This window comes from Xyrauchen texanus, chromosome 24 (assembly GCF_025860055.1).
Source record: "Xyrauchen texanus isolate HMW12.3.18 chromosome 24, RBS_HiC_50CHRs, whole genome shotgun sequence".
NCBI lineage: Eukaryota > Metazoa > Chordata > Actinopteri > Cypriniformes > Catostomidae > Xyrauchen > Xyrauchen texanus.
Window position 1 is genome coordinate 8,417,596 of NC_068299.1, and position 19,610 is coordinate 8,437,205.

Below are 19,610 nucleotides of genomic sequence, written 5' to 3' on the forward strand. Positions count from 1 at the left end.
CACTTCATTAAACCCACAACTAAATTAAATTAGAAGATTTTCATCTTGAATCCTTTCAATCCATTTAAATGACGTTATGAAGGTCGATACCTTAGCCATTAGCAGAAAATGACTTTCTCATTCAGACTCCATCAGTCTTACTGAAGACATCCATCTAATGTCAGGAGTCAAGGACCTGATCTCAATGTTAATTCACAGAATATCCTCGCATAAACTGGCTCTCTTGTGGAGAACACTTTATTATTGATGGTAGTTTTATAAGCATCCTTACAGCAGCTAAATTTCATGCTTCTAGTTTCCCTACGTGCTCTTATGAGAATTTGTATGTATTCTTATGTAAAGTTTGGTTCTAGCAAATGTAAATTTTCTCACATTTGCATAGACATGCACATACAATACTGACATTGTGACACCATCTAAAATGTAATTATTTTACACACCTTTAGAAATGTACAAATGTATACTGATTGAATTAATGAATATTGAATTAATGGAATTAATTTGTTAATTTCATTGCATTTATAATCAATGATATTAGTTAAAATGTTAAATGCCAGCACTTTATTAAACACAGTTGATGCATTTTCCTAATATATAATATATTACTTATACAAATATATTTATAATGGATTCATGTATTCAACCATATTTGTAATGGATTAATACATATTTTATGTTTCTAAAGCTGTAAATACGTAAAAAAAAATTATATTTTAGATGCTTTCAAAACATCCATATTGTAATTTTTTGTGTCTATGGAAACGTGCCGTGTACGTCAGGCCTTTCCACATGCTCTACTGTTTTGATAGCTGGTTGCAGTGTGTATGTGGTTATATGTTTTATTTATTCGTATCTTGACACACAGTAGGCAGATATATAGAGGGCAGATTTAATTCACGTAGCTCTGCTAAAGGGTGTAGTTTTGGTCGAAAAGGCTGAAAAGTGCTTAGCTTGGCCTTAAGGGCTTGATTGGTCCAACATGCCAGAGTGTTTGAATGATTTAGCTGACCACAGTGTGGAACATTGGCCAGCAACAGTAGAGATGGCCTGAAGGTTGAAGGATCTGAAGGTGAGATTAATTCAAGGCTAGAAAGATGTTTAGATATTGTTATCAATCCCAAACACTTAATTTGTGAACTTTGCCTATGTGTGTGTTTTGTGTATGAATTTGTGACAATAGCTGCATACGACTGCATACGACTGGAAAATGCTGCCTTCGAAGGCTATAAATGGATTATTATTATTAAAAATAAGTTGTTTTTCAAACTGTTCTGAGACCAGTTTCCTTAAGAGTTCCATTCCTTTGAAAAACGCTATTGGTCAAGGCATTAACTGATTAAGCAGCAAGTCTGCTGTCTACGAATTCTGATGCAGCCCATGTGTCTCCAGAGATGCCTATGTGCATCATGCTGATTATCAGTCACCATGGTTACACACGCGTGTTGCTTTGAGATAATTACCCACATGTTAAATACACATTGAAAGTTGTAGTTAATTATGAGAGGACAGAGAAGTGGTGTGGTTTCAAAGCATTAGCAGTGGCAGAGTTGTACATTTAATTTTTAGATGAATTACTTTGAAAAGGGCATCTCAGCGAACCACCCAAGCCTTCAGTTTGCATTTTACGGGTACTTTAAAAGAGGTTGGAGCAAATACTGATTCCCTTGAATAACCTTGTAAAATACTGATGATGTCAGCAAAGTTTTGGCTGTTCGAGCTGTTCAGAAAGATTGAGAGCACTTGAATATTTGCTGGCAACCCAAAGGTTGTTGGATCAAACCTATACATAACCTCCAAAAAAAGTAATTGTGAAAAGGTTGCTGTGATAACGTTTTTATCATATTTTTTACAACATTGCACATACATTGTTATGACATTGTTACCATGTACTGTTGCAAAATTTTATAAACCTCTTTATCTTGCTCAACCTGGTACTACATTTGCCACTTTTGCTACGTTTATTTTTAAAAGCACATAACTAACTGGATAACTTATTCTGCTATTCTGATTTAAAATTATGTGATAAACAACATGATGTAGAGAGATTATTTATATTAACAGCACCGTTGTATTTTCTTTATAATACGTTTTTATCTGCATTACCGGTTTTGTTATGGCATCACTCTCATATGTTATTTTGATCAATTATATAAATTGGAATTCATTGATATACATACTGTAATATCCTGTAAACTAAAGGTGTCTTAAGTCTGAAAACACTAACTCTAACTCTAAGAATAAAGTTTTCTTTGAAAATGCATTAATTTTGCAATGTTTTTGGCTCTTTTACATTGGAACCAAGAATGTCAGACTTTTGAAAATGCTCTCCATAACCACATAAGAAAACTTTGAGATTTGGAAAGTGAAAATGGAGGTTTTAAACAAAACAGATTAGTGTGTTTTTGTCCGTAAATAAAATAAAATCTCTTCCATTCACAAAGCTGAAATAATATGAATAATTACAAATTACTCATAACTTGAATAGAGGAATGTTTTTGTGATGAGGAGGAGGGCAGGGCCGGCCATTAGGAAGGAGGCCTGGCACTGAGTCACCGCAATCAGCCAGGGAAGGGATAAAGAGGAGCTGGAGACGCCAGTTTGAGAGAGAGAGGGAGGTGCACGCAGCCGCTAAATGTGTGTATTCTGGTTTTGTAATGCTGAAAGGCAGTTTTTTTTTATGTTGAATTAAAAGACTTTTGGTTGTAAACCCGATTGTTTTGGTGTTTGTGTGGTGAGGGGATGGGATGGGATTGTTGAGTTGGATTTTATAATTTGTCTTCTGTGTTTCTTACATCAAAGTTAGTCAGGAGAAAGCATTACAATGAGAACATAATCTAAACCACATGTGCTGGTTTACAGTGTTCACTCAGGATTTCTCTCAGTGTGACGTGTCTCTGGGTTGAAGGCTGAATGGCTGTAGATTAGAGGCTTTTAAAGAGGATCTTGACATCATCTTTTACTTTGAAACAGGCATGCAAGAAATATTTGGATCCAGGCTAGTTTGTGATATTTTTAGGCCTGCAAATGAATTGACTTTCTGCACAGGAATATATGAAAATTGAGCCTTCATTGTCTTGTATTTGAAATGGTGCCTGCTACAGTATGCCAAGTCTAACTGTAGAAGACTTGACTGTTCAGAGAGTGATAGATTAAAGGGTTAGTTCACCCAAAAATGAAAATGATCCCATAATATACTCACCCTCAAGCCATCCTAGGTGTATATGACTTTCTTCTTTCAGCCAAACACAATCAGAGTTCTATAAAATGTCCTGGCTCTTCCAAGCTTCATAATGGGATTGAATGGTACCTTATATTTTGAATTCCATCCATCAAAAAAGTAATCCATATGGCTCCAGGGGGTTAAGAAAGACCTTCTGAAGTGAAGCGATGCATTTTTTGAGAAAAATATCCATATTTATAACTTTAAAATCTATATACACTGTGCGGTATACAATGTATACTGCATACTGTTTTTTTTTAAATAGCATTTGCAACAGTAGGGATTACTACATTCTTTGAATTACAGGCCATGGATACAGTATTTACTGTAATCTGCTCCATTGCACAGTGTGCATACTTAATACTATAGAAATAGTAAAAGTAGAATGTAAGCATGCTTCTTGAAACATCGCCTAAATTTTAAATGATTGTTTAACTCATGATAGGAAAAAAAGCTCCCTTAAAACATGATAAGTATCTTCTCATTAAGTATCTTCTCATGTTTCATAGATATCTTCAAAGTAATCAGATGCTTAAATATTGAGGATGCAACTTCCCTTTCTGAATAAATAAACCAATTGAATCCTCCACAAGGGACCAGTGGAGTAATTACTGCACTCGTTTAATCTGCATGTTAAGATGAAGAGCTATTAAGAGTGTTTATGAATGGATGGTGAGCACTGCTTCTGGTGTGCAACAGCATGGCTGTTCTTGAGAAATTAATCTTGACATATTCAATCCAGTGTGTCTGCATCATAAAGCATCCTTGTTTTTATTTTTTTAAGTGTTCCCCTTGGCATTTTCTGTGTTGAATGAGTAAACATTGCTATTGATTTCCTCTTGAATGTTTCAGGGAACGCTGGTTTATTTTCTTTGGAGAGAGAGATCATTTAAAAGTCAATGGATTAAATATGCAATTTGTTTACTTTGCGGAAGAACTTGTAATACTGAAACATGACCATATATTTTAAGGGGCAGTGTTTAATTTCTGTTCCACTAGTGGCACATAATGGAATTGCAATCTGTTTATTTGAGTGGCCCAACTGAGCACGACACAGCTGGTTAAACTGGGAGTCTATCTGGTCTCCCAGTCTGGCCAGCTAAGAAGTACCCAAAACTGTAACCCGCACAAGAAGAGACAGTCACAATGTAGATGAAAACTGCTTTTATTAAGAGCAGGCAAAAGTACAATAGGGAAAATCCAGAAGAAGAGTAGTCAAGGGGAGCGTAAGGTCGAAGCCGGGGAATCAGGATAAGGCAAAGGGGCAAATCTACAAATAGAGTGGTCGAGGAAAGCGTAAGGTCAAAGCCGGGTAATCAGAATCAGAATAGCGAGTAATACGAACAGGTAGAATAAACAGGGGAGCTAGGGGAACACTAGAGCTGGCAAAGCGAAGGGGTAACTAAACAATAACCAACACGAGTGAGACGAAAGGGTCTTGATAAATATAGGGGAACAAACGAGCGGTGCAAGTGAAACGAATAACTAGGTGATGGGACGAGTGCAGGTGTATACAATGAAGGGGTGATTGAGACGAGTGCAGGTGTATTCAATACTCTGGCGATTGGGAGCGGGCATGTGAGCCCGAGGGGGGAGATTGGGAACGAGCATGTGAGCTCGAGGAAGCAGAACGAGCGTGTGAGCTCAAGGGAGCAGAACGAGCATGTGAGCTCGAGGGAGCGGGGCGAACCGAAGGAGCGGGGTTCGTTACAAAAACGCCTCTAAAACCAGCCTACTGACCAGTCTTTTTAGTTGGGCGGGAACTCTATTGCAGTTCAGTTGGGAAGAAGAATATTTTGAACACTCTTTTTTGTGCTTTGCAAAAAAGCATAATAATAGTGGAATGGAAGTCTTTTTAGCTGCAGTTACTCCTTTATTGTACTAACATTTTGGCTAGTAGCCCAAATCCTTAAAAGTGCTGTGTGAAATTTTTTCTAATCCCAGCTTAATATGCAGAGACAGCTACAGTGTAACTAAGGCTACGTCAACATTAATCCGGATGCATTTGAAAATTGTGTTTAAATGTTTTAAACGCTCTCTGTCCACACTGCCGTTATTAAGCTTTTCCAAAAGTTGCTCGTCCACACTGAAACATATGAAAACGGAAAATCCCCGTTGCATGTACGGTCTGAAACGCAATAGTGTTCTGTTGCTGGACACCAATTCCGAGTGCATTTCCCTTCGCCTTTGAAGGAACGCAATATGAATGTTGTACAAAGTAACATTTATTTTTTAACAACGCTATCAAAGTGAGAATCAAGTACAATAGTGCCGCTATAACACGGGCCGCCATCTTGATTGTTTTGGTTGGATAGATCATATGACTGCATCACATCATAATTTTCAGAATTATCTGTTTTCACAGTCCACACTACGACGCAAAAATGGCATTTTCAAATTTATCCACTTTGAGTGCATTTTTAAAAAGCTCAGTTTTCCCGGACAAAAATGCTGTGATGCGTTTTCAAACAAAAACTTATTAGTTTGGTCAAGGCATAAGACATTTATAGGTTGATTTCCCACGGAATATAAATACAATTGCTCTGTTATCTGAGCGGCCAATCCAGCCCAACACAGCAACAATGGCTCAACCAATAGCAAGAGTTTGAGGTTGGGACTATCTGTTTGGTGACCAATGGCAGATAAGAGGAGTGTTCTGAAAACCTGTTTGAAAACAAAAATATTTTTTGTTTTGTTTTTAGGGGAAGACCGGCCAAAGGAGAACGTTGTGGTTACTGCCGATGGACAGGCGACGGTGGGTGGTGTAGGGGCGGAGTCAGGAACTGGGAGGCAGAGATTACACTGCTGTGTGCAAGTGACCGCCGTCCAGGCAAGAAAGGCAATATGGGGTGTAGCCATGGTGATGTGCGTGTGCACGTCTTGGGCAGGCTCCACCCAGCTGGCCAAACTCACCTTCAAGCAGTATGATGCACCATTCACTCTCACGTGGTTCGCCACCACGTGGAACTGCCTCTTCTTCCCTCTGTATTACATCGGCCACCTGTGCAAGAATCCAGAGAAACAGACGCCAAAACAGAGGTTCAGGTAAGAAAGGACAGAAAATGTGTTTGGACACTTTTTGATGTCATTGCATTAGACACAAAATATCAAAACAAGTGCTACTTCTTAAAGGGGTTATGACATGCCTTTTTTATATGTTCCTTGAGGTTCACTTATTACATTAGTAAAGTGTGTTTCACAAAAAACAGTCATACTGTATATTGGTAAAACATGATCATTTTCCACCCTCATTCTGACCCTCTGTCAGAAATGCTTGTTTTTAGTGCTGCTTCCCCTTTAAGACTTGACAGCAAACACCCATTGTTATGATTGACTCACTGCTCTTGACTGACCTGCTCTCTCCTTGCAAAATATAAGGCAGGGTAATGGATTTAATAAGGTAAACCAGAGGTCCCACGTGTCCTGTAAAACCTTGAAAACCTGGAATGTGGCAATGCAGCTTTCCAGTCATGAAAAAGTCATAAAAAATGAGAAAAATACCTAAATGACCTTGAAAATCATTATTTGTACTGGAAAATATTTTTGATGAATAGAACAAACAGTTCTGCCTGTTGCTAACAAAGTTTTTGTTACATTTACAAAAACATGGAAATTATCTGACCTGAATAGGAGTAAAACAAATTTGCATGGTGTTGTCACTTACATTGTGAAACAATGTCAACATATAACTGTCATGAACGAATCCCTGTCACATATCTTCTCACCTGCTGTCATCTCTGCTTTGCTCCGCCAAAATTGTTTAAGTATTGATATAGAACAAAATATGTTTCTGATTTTTCGCTCCAACATTGCTGTTGTGTTAACAACAAAAATATTATTAGTGAGTAATAAGAGTTATAAAATTTAGATAGCAAAGACGGTCGGACCCAAGGGCTTATATTTGGCTTGAATATTTGGGGGGGTTGTACTTGCTTTTTATTATTATTGGGAGGGGTTGCCTCCCCCTCATCCCCCCTGAAACTTCTCTCCTGGTCAGACCACTAACTTATTCACACTTTGAGTTGGTAGCATGGGGATTCGGATTTCACATCTCGGGTTTGAATTAATTTTCAATAATTCAATGATTAGAGTCTGCTTATACCTCAGTTACCACAAGTAGCATGCAGAAAACACGGATGGAATCATAAAAATGGCATTAGCTGTAAAACACAGAATGTCATGGAATATGACATATTTGGATAGAAATGTATGTTTGAATGCATAATTAATCAAATTTAAACTGCTAAAGTCTGTATTTAATTGAATATATAATCTGCAAGTGATGAATGTGTGAAACCGTATGCTCATACACTGAAAACACCTCATTATGATCATCACGCATGCCCTTGTGTATGTGAGAAAACCGAGAGCAGAGCACATTGAAGTGTGCAGCACATACAGACTATGTATTTATTTAATAAAATAAAAAGCTTTACAGGGATAAATAATCACACTGAGCCATGTAGTGAACTGCTTCAAAAACACACAGAAACGGCAAAATAAAAGCTTAATTAAAATGACGCATGTATTTTTGCTTAAAAAATTTTGCCTTGAAAAGAGTGGGAATCCTGTAAAGTAGGCATTGATGTTTTGTTGTGGAGGCAGTCAGATGCATATGTCTACCACAAAAGAGAACAAACCATTTTTGCTGCTTGGTTTGTTTGTTTGTTTGTTTTGTTGTTTTTTGCAGTGAGGTAGAAGTTTTGAGTTCTGAAACTACAGTAAGTTAATGACCTCTGATATGTCGAAAAATTGTTTCCTAATGTCATGACCCCTTTAAAACTAACCACTTTTCCAACCCATTTTTGCAATGACATTTAACCAACTGGTTAACCAAAGGTTGTTTATTTATTTATATGAAGTCACACAGGTTACCTAGATTAGTACACAGGTTAATTATGCACTAGGTTCAACACAATAACTATGGATATGTTCCTCTAAGTTTGACAACCATAACATGTCCAAACACTTTTTAGTAACACAATTTTACTCCCTGAAACAAAATTATATTTGTGAAATGTTTTTGGGCCACTGTATATCAGTGATATCTGTCAGGTAATAGGCACATTTTATGTACTCCAGAATAATATGATAATATGTACAGTAACTTTTGATTTTTGAAAAGTCAAAGATTCAGTGTAATACAGTTAGAATATCCAGCTGTTGCATTTAATGAAATCCCTTGATCTGACACTGAGGTAATTCCTGGTATGTCTGGTACTTTACTCATGGGTTGTAACCCTCGGATGGGACCCCTCGCAGAATCTCTTCTTTAATTATTTGTGTCCTGAATACTAAGCAGTTTTATTGCTACTTAAACTGGCTTGTTGGTGAAAAATATCTTCCTGCTTTGTCTTGCAAGCCCAGTGCATTGAAATCTAAGTTCTAGTGTAATGTTTCAATTCTGTCCAAAGCCTAATGTTATTCATAAGCTGCTGGTCTTTGAAATGCAGCCAAGTTACCTGCCCTACATGGACGGCTTATACGGTCTCCATGTTTATAACAGTGTCTCCCGCTGAAAGTGTTTACACGTGCTCCTCCCGCGACCGTGGATGGCGGAAAATAGGGTGGCGGACGGTGTAAGATGGGCTTCAGCCCGTGTAAACTAAAAATGTTATGTAACTAAATCCATGCAAAGGGTGGCTACTTTTTTAAAGCTAAAATATAAATGGTTTTGATTTGTGTTGATTTTTGGGTCATAAATGTTGATTGTAAAGTATACATTAAAAATGTACTCTGTTCCTAGTATGATGTCTTTTGAATTTATTATTCAACATTACATAAGACAAATCTAGTCTGTATGATTTAGACAGTGATTTAATGTTTTATTTATGTCTGTATGGTGTTTTGTAGAGAGTGTTGTCGGTTCTTTGGGGACGATGGTCTGACAGCAAAGGTGTTCTTCACTAAAGTGGCTCCATTCGGGCTGCTGTGGATCCTGACAAACTACCTGTACCTGCAGGCACTGAGGAAGATCAACACAACCGATGTATCTGCCCTCTTCTGCTGCAATAAAGCCTTTGTTTTTCTCCTCTCCTGGATTGTGCTGCGGGATCGCTTCATGGGCGTCAGGGTAAGTGCATGGATCATTGGATAGATGGATGAAATTCAAGATATCCATTTGTCAAGCACTTTTCATAATGCTTGATCGACTGACTCTTCCTAAAAGAGTTCTAGTGTATGATATGTAATCAGAGTGATAGCTGGATCAAGACAGAAATACACACACACACACACACACACACACAGTCAATGCACATTTTGGGGAGTCAAGGTGTTTAGACGTACCTGCCACAGTGGAAGTTATGTTGGTTCCCATCTAAAGAACATGATGAGAGATGGTCTTAAGACTGTGAGCATGAACGTTCTCTGTGTTGGGTGAGTCAGAGGGATTTTAGCTCACGATGCAGTTTACATTTGTACGGTGCTGCTCTTTTTTGCTCCTTTGTTACATAAGCCGTCAAGAGTATGAACGAATGTAACAGATTTTGCAGTCATTTGTATAGTCTACTATTTAAATGTACTGTAAGCGATGTTCACTCTTCTAGAACTTCCATGAGAATTAGCTGTTGAATTAGATACACTCCCTCATTCTAAAGACACTCTTTTAAGGAATACACAAGTATAGGCTTAGAGAACGTAATAATCAGAGATGGAGCAGGAGAGCATCTCAGTTTCACAGGTAAGAAGATTAGGTTGCACTTTATATTAGGTGTCTTAAGTTACTATGTACTTAAGCTTTTGATTGACAATGTACTTATTATGTTCAGTACATACAGAACATGTTGTTGCATTGTACTTAACTCTAACCCTAACTCTACTCCTAAACGTACCTGTAGTTAATAACAGTAATTAAAGACATCTAAAATAAAATGTGACTGAAAAATAAATATGAAATTTTATGTCAGCAAACCCAAACAGTTACATTGACCTTGTACAGGTTCTAGGACGCTAGTTGTCAAAAGCAAAGGTAGCAAAATAGTTTTCTCACGTGAGAAACGTACAACTCTCAAATTGACACTCTCAGTTTCCAGTTGCCCATATATGGGCTGCACTGTGAATGATTGACAGGCAGAAAGTGCTTCAGAATCTTCTGATTGGCTAACAAAGAATCTGACCAGCTGTTTACAGAGCCTAGGAATGTTAATGAGTCAGGTGTCATAATCAATTCAGGTGTGATATCAATTTATTTCAATGATATCTGACAGGTAACGGGGCGTTTCACAGGACATATCAAATTATGTCAAAATTTACAAGAACAGATATATGAAATACCATTTTGCATATAGAAACCCTAGCCTATTTTAGGCCCATTTTTTGAGTGTGACATTTGTATTACAATTAATAATTGAAAAAAAAAAGAAATCACTGTAAAATCATGTTTTTTTTTTATTGAAACTAAAAGCAGAACAACGTATACTACCAAGATGCATAAATCATTTACAATTTATATAATCTTAATCTTACAAAATTATATTCTTTATTTATTTAGCAGTGTGGTAGTGATCATTTTTTTCTTAATAAGCCAAGTCATGTGTGGTCATGTAAACGCATTAAATGCTGTTCCTTTATCAGTGTAATGTTATAAACACCATAAGAATAAACAGATCAACACGGGTCGATTTTTGCCCATTACATTAATTTCGCATTGCATGTTAATACCTTAACCATCATTCTTAACGGCTTATCCAATGCAGGCACGTGTTGTGCACATGCCTCTTCACGGTTTTATGTCAAAAGTGGAGAAGAACATAACTATTTCAAATACATTGTAAACAATTTCTTGCTTTGTCTGATTTTTAAAATCTGATTTAGGCTGATTTTTGAGAGTAGTTAACGTATTGGTTTGCATGTAAATGGGCTCAATGTCTGTGGTTCAAAGAATAGGCTTAATTTGCTTTATTTATAATATTTCTTATTTATTTATACATAAGCAGTTTGCTATATGTTGTGTTTTGGACGCTTCTTAACTAGCTTTCCTTGGACAACCAGCTTCAGCAGAAGGACCATGGTGTTTGACCAGCATTTGCATGGTTATACTGGTCAACTTGATCAGAACCAAATAAGCATAAACCAGTCTGATCCTTTCAGAAGGGGAAATATAACCCGGACATGTTCTTGACAGATTTCAAGAGACTCGTACATTTGTATATCTAAATCTAACAGTTTATCCTGATGAGATGATGGTTTTACAAATACAACACAATCCCTGAGTCTCAAGAACCATGATTCTTGAAATTAGGGAGGTAAAACAGAGGGAGTTGGGACAAAACAAAATGCTAACTAAAAAATAAGTGGGAAATGAAAAGGAGAGTAAGGCGTGCTTAGTGCATAGTTGAGAGACTGGAAAACTGGGGGACATCAGTCTTTCTGACACCCTTATAATGGCTTTTACTGCACTCAATTCAGCTCCAAACTGGAAATATATTTCATATGGACACACACACACACACGCACATGCAGCTAGATTTGAAGCAGACTTGTTCCATCGGATATTATGTCCGAGTCATACTTTCAGAAATTCTGATTAAATGTGTATGTGGGTTTGGGTTGTTTACAAGGACATGTTCTTAGGTTACAAACTGGTAACTACAAGGGTATTATACTATAAATGTGGTTTATGAGGACATTTCTAGTGTCCCCATAATTCAAATAACTTAAATAACATAATACATTTTTTTTTGTTTTTTTGTTTTTGTTTTGTGAGTGTTAGGTTTAGGAGTTGGGTAAAAGGGATAGAATATATAGTTTGTACAGAATAAAAATCATTATGTCTATGAAGAGTCCTCATAAGAATAGCCGCACCGGTGTGTGTGTGTGTGTGTGTGTGTGTGTGTGTGTGTGTGTGTGTGTGTGTGTGTGTGTGTGTGTGTGTGTGTGTGTGCAGGTTTAAGTGGTTTACGAGGAATTTATTTAGGTTACAAACTGGTAATTACAAGGGTATTATGCTATAAACGCGGTTTGTGAGGACATTTCTAGTGTCCCCATAATTTAAATAGCTTAAAAATCATACTAAATTATGTTTTTTGGAAAATGTAAAAATGCCAAAAAAAAATTGTGATGGTTAGGTTTAGGGGTAGGGTTAAGGGATAGAATATATAGTTCATACAGTATAAAAATCATTATTGGAGAGTCCATATAATGATAGCTGCACCTTTGAAATTAGTTTTGTAGACAAAAATATAATTGTGCCACTATATTAATTTTATTAATTATAAAACTAAAATTTATTAAAAAATAAAACAAATTGAATTGATGACTTGGACTAAATAATAAAGAATCCAGATAGTGCCCAACATAGATGGGAACTCCTTCAATACTGTTTAAAAAGCATCCCAGGGTGAATCCTCAAGAAGTTGGTTGAGAAAATGTCAAGAGTACATGTCTGAAAATGCAAAAAATAACACAGTTTAGATTTATTTTGGATATTGTTTAGTCACAACATAATTCCCATAGTTCCATTTATGTTATTCCATAGTTTTGATGTCTTTACTTTATTCTAAAAAGTGAAAAAATAATAATAATCTAATCAAGTATGAGTATGTTTCAAAAATTTTGACCGGTAGTATATATATATATATATATATATATATATATATATATATATATATATATATATATATACTGTATATATGCAATATAATATGCCATTTTAAAACATCATATTCATTGATTGAATACACGGAATTTGTACATTAAAAAAACCACAATGATAAAAAACGAATGCATTTTTTTATTATTATTAATATTTCCATAATGTAACAAGTTAGAATGTTACCTGTGTAATTAACAGAATTAGCTGAGAGAGAATTTCTTTCAAAGGAGGGACAACACTCTCTTAAACAATTAACTAAAAAGAAAATGTATTAACCTCCAACAAAAGCCTTCATCAGACAACATCAAAGGACAATGCATCTGTGTATTAAACAATGTGTATTTTCTCAGTTAATTTGGGAAGACTTCAAGGATTTTAACACTAAAACGTGTAGTTCATACAAAATCATTTTGTTTAACCATTAACCCACAACACTTACTTAGTTTACAAATTTTAACCACTAATAGTTCTAAACATAAATAACTAATATTGGCATTATATTCATTTATTTTCTGTTATAGTTTAATTTCCTGTATAGCTGCTTTGAAATGACTTCTGTTGTAAAAAGTGCTATACAAATAAATCTGACTTGAAATTTGACTTTACTTTCATATGTAATGGGCATTATGACTGAAATACTATATATCGAAATAAAATTGATATCTGAATTGAGAACTTGTGAATCGGAATCTGATCAAATCAAGAACGCTGTATCAAAGCCCAGCCCAATTACTTATTAATAACCCTGACCCAGCTAAAACGCTACAATATTTCAATACTTTAAATTTGAACAAATAACTGAATAAATTCTGGTAGTATCACTCAAATGTCACACCATGATATTTCTCTATCCAAAAAACATTTCTGCCAACCATGTTACTTTCAATATGTTAAAATGTTGAAAGTGCAAATATGGCTAATAGTGGCCTTAACTAACATCACTGCACTATTATATATATATATATATATATATATATATATATATATATATATATATATATATATATATATATATATATATATATATATATATATAGAGAGAGAGAGAGAGAGAGAGAGAGATAGATAGATAGATAGATAGATAGATAGATAGATAGATAGATAGATAGATAGATAGATAGATAATATAATATATTATTATTATTATTATTATTATTATTATTATTATTATTCTGTAAAACAAATCAAGATTTTTTTATTTGTTTTTCCCTGTAACAGAGTTTAATTATTCAGCTTAAAGGGATAGTTCACCCAAAAATGAAAATTCTCTCATCATTTACTCATGCCATCCCAGATGTGCGTGACTTTTTTCTTCTGCAGAACACAAACAAAGATTTTAAGAATAACATTGTCTTTTGTATGTTTTGAGTTGAACTATTGAGCTTGACGAAAAATGATGATATGATAAAGAGTGTAAGGTTCTCTTTGAACCATTGGTCAAAGAAATTATGATTTTGCTTTCTCAAATATGAAGTCAAAAACCATTAATTTTAAAGGGGGGAAATGTCAGCTAACAGAACAGGGTTAAACAGAACAAAATCTTTTTAGAAAAAAGTAGAAAACCCTGCCAACTCTCTGCTTTTTCAATTAACACATTGGCTTTTGTTTTGCTCTTTTACTAGATTGTTGCAGCAATTCTGGCCATAGCTGGAATAGTGATGCTGACCTACGCTGATGGGTTTCACAGTCATTCGGTTATTGGCATCACATTTGTAGTGGCATCTGCGTCCGCCTCGGCGCTGTACAAGGTAACCTCATTTCAAATTGTTATGAACCTTTTCTTATTGCTGTCCATTGTGTGCATTTTAGCATTATGTACTTAATCTTCTTAAGTTATGTCATGTAATTTGGTTCTTTTTACGGTTCCTTTTAACTGAAACTGTATTCGTCAATAGCCTCCCTACATTGAATAACGTGTCCTGGGAGTGCAGTGCTCTGCCTTATTTTTTGTCATTAAAATGACCCCCAGTAATATATTTGCCTTGATTGATTTACGATGTGCTTTCAACTCTCGGAGGCCATCTGAAAAAGACAAAATCAATAAGTAAACTGGACAGAAAGATCAGTTTTAGCTTTTCATTGGCTATCATTTCGAGCAGGCTACTCTATTCCTTCACCTAAGATGATGAATGTTCTTTTCTACTGTGTAATTATCTTGACTTGATTTTTCTTTTCTTCCTCAGGTGATCTTCAAGCTTGTGTTGGGCAGTGCCAAGTTTGGAGAGGCCGCTCTGTTTCTGACAATTGTCGGAGGTGCAAACTTTGTCTTATTGAGCTTTGTACCAGTTATACTGTACTTCACACATGTTGAATACTTCACATCTATAGAGGATCTGCCTTGGGCCTACATTTGTGGAGTGGCTGGACTTTTACTAGGTAATTGAAGACAGACTGAAAATAAAGGATTATTTTGTGACACATGTATTATTGCTGGCTCAAGAGATCTAAACACAAATGTACTGATATGTAATTCACTGTTTATCTGTTTTTCCCTCTATAGCATTTAATATTCTGGTGAACTTTGGAATTGCCATTACATACCCAACACTGATTTCACTTGGCATTGTGCTGAGTGTCCCTGTCAATGCAAGTGAGTTGATTTCCATCAGAGTAAACTTTGCTACCTGTATCTATGGAAATTGTTCATAGAAAACCCTCAACATTTACCCTCATGTTGTTTGATAGATAAGGAGGCCCCTTAGAGGATAGGGATTGAATTCCCACTCATTTGCGCTCCCTCACAAAATATTTTGTCTTCCTTGCAAGATCTCAATAGCATTCCCAATCATTTTGGATTACCTCACAATACCTTTATTCATCCCTTGTGGTTTTACTACAGTAACATAATTGAACTATGGTATTTTAATTAAAATCATAGTAATCACACCATTTACCACCATGTATTTGTAGTAAAACCATAATCACAAAATTTACCATGGTTTTACTAGAGTAATCATATTTTATGATACTCGTAAAACTATAGTTTTAGAAAGATTTGGAAGATCGATTGTGATTTTTATAACCATAGTTTTTGTTTCCCTGTATTATTACTATGGTTTTACCACAAATATCATGGTTAAAATGTGGTTACTATAGTAAAAACATGGTACATTTTGTGGTTATGGTTTTACTACAAATTCCACAGTTGAACTGTAGTTTCTGTTGTAAAACCATGGTTATCTTTCATAAGAAATGGATAAAGGTGTTGCAAGAGAACCCAAAATAATTGGAAGGGAATACAAAACTATTGCAAGGAAACGCAAACTAATGTGAGGGATCACAAACCCAAAAGGAACCCAAAAAGTAAAATAATTTCTAAAAACCCTTATCCAGTCATCACAAATTATGGGAAAAAGCATGGAAATTCATTGGTCAATATGTTTGGGAACCATGTGCATGTTGTTCTTTCTTCTATAAATGCAATATTGGATATTTACCATAATATCTAGACTTTTCTACAAAATGAAAGTAGATGATTACATACATTGACAAGTTCCAAAAAGTACCATAAAAGTAGCCCATAGGAAGGCTTCTGAAACATGCAATAACTTCAATGTTCTCTGAAAATATGTTGATGAAATACATTTTATTTTGGGGTAAACTTTTTCTTTAAGTGTAATCTTCACCCAGACCATTTGAAGTGGTGGATATCATTTGGCTCTAAATGTATGTTTTGTGTGGGTTGCAGTGGTAGACCTGTATACTTGTGATATCCACTTCAACACAGTGCGACTCATAGCTGTGTTCATCATCTGTCTGGGATTCCTGATGCTGCTGTTACCAGAGGACTGGGATCAGTGTTTGATCAAGCTCGGCACCAAACTCAGAAAGCGTGAACAGCCTGTGGAGCCAACTGAAAATGGAACCAGCTCAGGACTGAACTGGACCCGACGGACGAGGACCTCCATGTCCACGTTTTCACACTGACACACTCTCTCATTCTCCCATTCAAGTAATTGGAGGAAGTTTGAAATATGTCAGGAATAGAATTTGTTCCATGATGTTCTTCAGTCAACAAGACTCTGTGGCCATACACATTATAAGAGCAGATTCCCAAAAGCAAAAGCAAGCCGTTTTTGGCGGATTCTACCTACTGTTAGTGGATGTGAACAACGACTTTGTTCCGTTATGTGAAACTCAAGCTGATTGATTGATTTATTGACTAATATTACAGAAAACATTACAGATTCCTTGCAGATCTGGAGATGGTTTCACTTTCCTCAGAGAACATGTTTGTTACTTTACTGCTCTTAAAGAGATAGTTCGCCCAAAAATGTATATTCTGTAATTATTTACTCGCACTCATGTTGTTCCAAATCTGTATGATTTTATTACTTCTTTAGAACATCAAAGGAGAAGTTCAGCAGAATGTCTGAGCTGCTAACTTTCACACAATCAAAATGGATGAGGACCAGTGACTGCAAAACTTCAAAATGGACAAAAAAGCACAATGAAAGTTGTCCATTTGACTTGTGGGCTGTATTCCAAGTCTTCTAAAGTCATACGATATCTTTGTGTGAGAATCAGAACAAAGTAATTATTTACTGATAATATTCCCCTACTGTGGGATTTTAACTGCTGCGACAGGCTCATTGAATCAGTAAGTTGAACTCCAGACTTAAATGTTATCATATGGCTTCAAAAGACTTTAAATATAACATAAGAGTCATTTGGACCACTTTTATAACACTTTTATGGTCATTTTGCAGTTTGGCAGCTTACACGGAAAAGAGTGATCAGGATATTCTTCAAAAATGTTTAATTTTGTTTTCAATGGAAGTTGTCACACAGGTTTGGATTTGACATGAGGGTGAGTAAAATTATTACTCTCACTGACACGATTCACAACTGTGGTCTCCTACAGGGGGCGACAGGAATTCAAGACTGTCTGTCCATTAAATTTTTTTTGTGAATCACATACTAACCACTGTGAGGACACTTCAGGGTCAAATCGAAAAGACGTTTTCAGCAAGCTGTGTTACTGTCGAGGGGGATATGAGCATCCTGTGAATGTATGACCATTTCTGAAAAGTGCACCTACGCTCAAAGGATTTGGCTTGAACATTTGGGGGTTGTAGCATGAAGCATTTCTATTTTTCCATTGATCATGGTATAAGTGTTGGGGGGTTACCTCCACCCCCATCCCCCTAAAACATACGCCCCGGGCTACACTATATACTTTGCAAAGGTGGTGACTGGAACTGCAGTACTACCTGTACGAACACAAAACACTCATTCTGCACTTTTCTCAAACACAAGCTGTCAGAATTAATTTTTAATCTTATGAACTATTCCATTTGAAATGGAATTAGATCTACAGCATGCAGAAAATGACAATAAATGCTCACTGACGGCGTCACCGCCTTAGCATTGATTTGAAATAGGATCTCATCAGCACTGTCTCCCATTGTCATTGCTATGATGACAATAAATATAATATTGTATTCCTCTGGAATTATCGCTAGACATTATTGTAAACCTTTGTAAGGAATTATTTTTACACTAAAATGCATTATGATCACATTTGAGGAAAATGACGTCAAAACAAATAAACAAAAATGCATTTTAATACATATGTTTTGTTTGTTTTCAAAAAATCAACTGTTTCACGTGGAACATTACAATTCTCTTCTGTTTATTTGAATTGTATTTAAATCATTTAAAATGTAACTAGAATTATGTAGAGACATGAAACATCATTTAAGATAAGCTTAAAGAGAAAATTATTTGACTCAACTAGAGCCTGACCGATATGGGATTTTTGAGACCGATGCTGGTTTTAGAGGGGGGAAATTCGCCATTGACCAATAAGGTGGCCGATATAGTTAATTTTTTAGCTGGTCACTTTCAGGAGAGACCACAAATTGGTGAGTATTCATTTAACTCAAATTGCTAGATCCCTTGCTTATCTACATCACCATCTTTGGAGAAGTAGTCCCACACCTTACTGCCCATTCACTGTTGCTTTTCAGCCATCTGTAGGTGATAGAGGAAAGAATATATTTAAGATGGGCATTTTTAAGATGGATATTTTTTCAATGTAGAGATAAAAGTTCATATTTACTGATCATATATTTTACATATATAATATTGATCTGAAAATTAACTAGTAACTATAGCTGTTAAAAAATAAATGCAGTGGGAAAAGTATAATATTTCCCTCTGAAATGTAGTGGAGTGGAAGTATACAGTAGAGTAATAGAAAATGCCATGGTAATACTCAAGTAAAGTACAAGTACCTCTAAATTGTACTAAAGTACAGTTTTATTGCTTATCAGTACATCATCAGCAATATTTCACTGTTAATGTATAATGAAACAGTCACAACAATAACTCATTGTTCGCTGCTGCTGAGTCAAGAGATAAAAAGCGGCAGCAGTGTAACACCATATTCTACTATTCAAGTTCAAGGGAAACTTTCAGTGGTGGAAAACCAGGCTTTTAAATATTACATTTTGTAAATGCAATTGTTTGTTTGATGTGGTTAGCTAGTTAGCTATAAGCTCGATGTTATGGAGAGTAAAAGATGGACCTTGTGTATTTACTTTCCAGCATTGCGTCTCACCAACTAGGTAATAACGTAGCATGAAATCAACACTCAACAGACACATTCCACCATCGAACTGTTGTCTGCTGAGCTGCAAAAAGATGCTCCGATGCTTACTTTTCAATCTGCTACATTACTGACTGCACTGACAAACTATAGATGGCTAATATAGAAAACAGATGTGATAAACATGAGTGACATGTTTGTCAGGGACAGCGTTAATGTTATATTAGTTATATATTAATATA

General features: G+C 35.7%; 1 protein-coding gene across 2 annotated transcripts in view; it reads left to right on the forward strand.

Moving 5' to 3' along the window:
• LOC127618040 (putative thiamine transporter SLC35F3) overlaps positions 1–18,363 on the forward strand; it is a 70,198-nt gene extending 51,835 nt beyond the window's left edge. For both annotated transcript variants that reach the window (XM_052090268.1, XM_052090269.1), the window contains 6 exons: positions 5,923–6,265; positions 9,074–9,293; positions 14,438–14,563; positions 14,999–15,191; positions 15,316–15,405; positions 16,504–18,363. In XM_052090268.1, the coding sequence (XP_051946228.1) occupies positions 5,923–6,265; positions 9,074–9,293; positions 14,438–14,563; positions 14,999–15,191; positions 15,316–15,405; positions 16,504–16,742 (1,211 nt within the window). In that variant the 3' untranslated portion in view covers positions 16,743–18,363. The remainder of the gene's footprint in view (positions 1–5,922; positions 6,266–9,073; positions 9,294–14,437; positions 14,564–14,998; positions 15,192–15,315; positions 15,406–16,503) is intronic.
• The last annotated feature ends 1,247 nt before the right edge of the window (positions 18,364–19,610 follow it).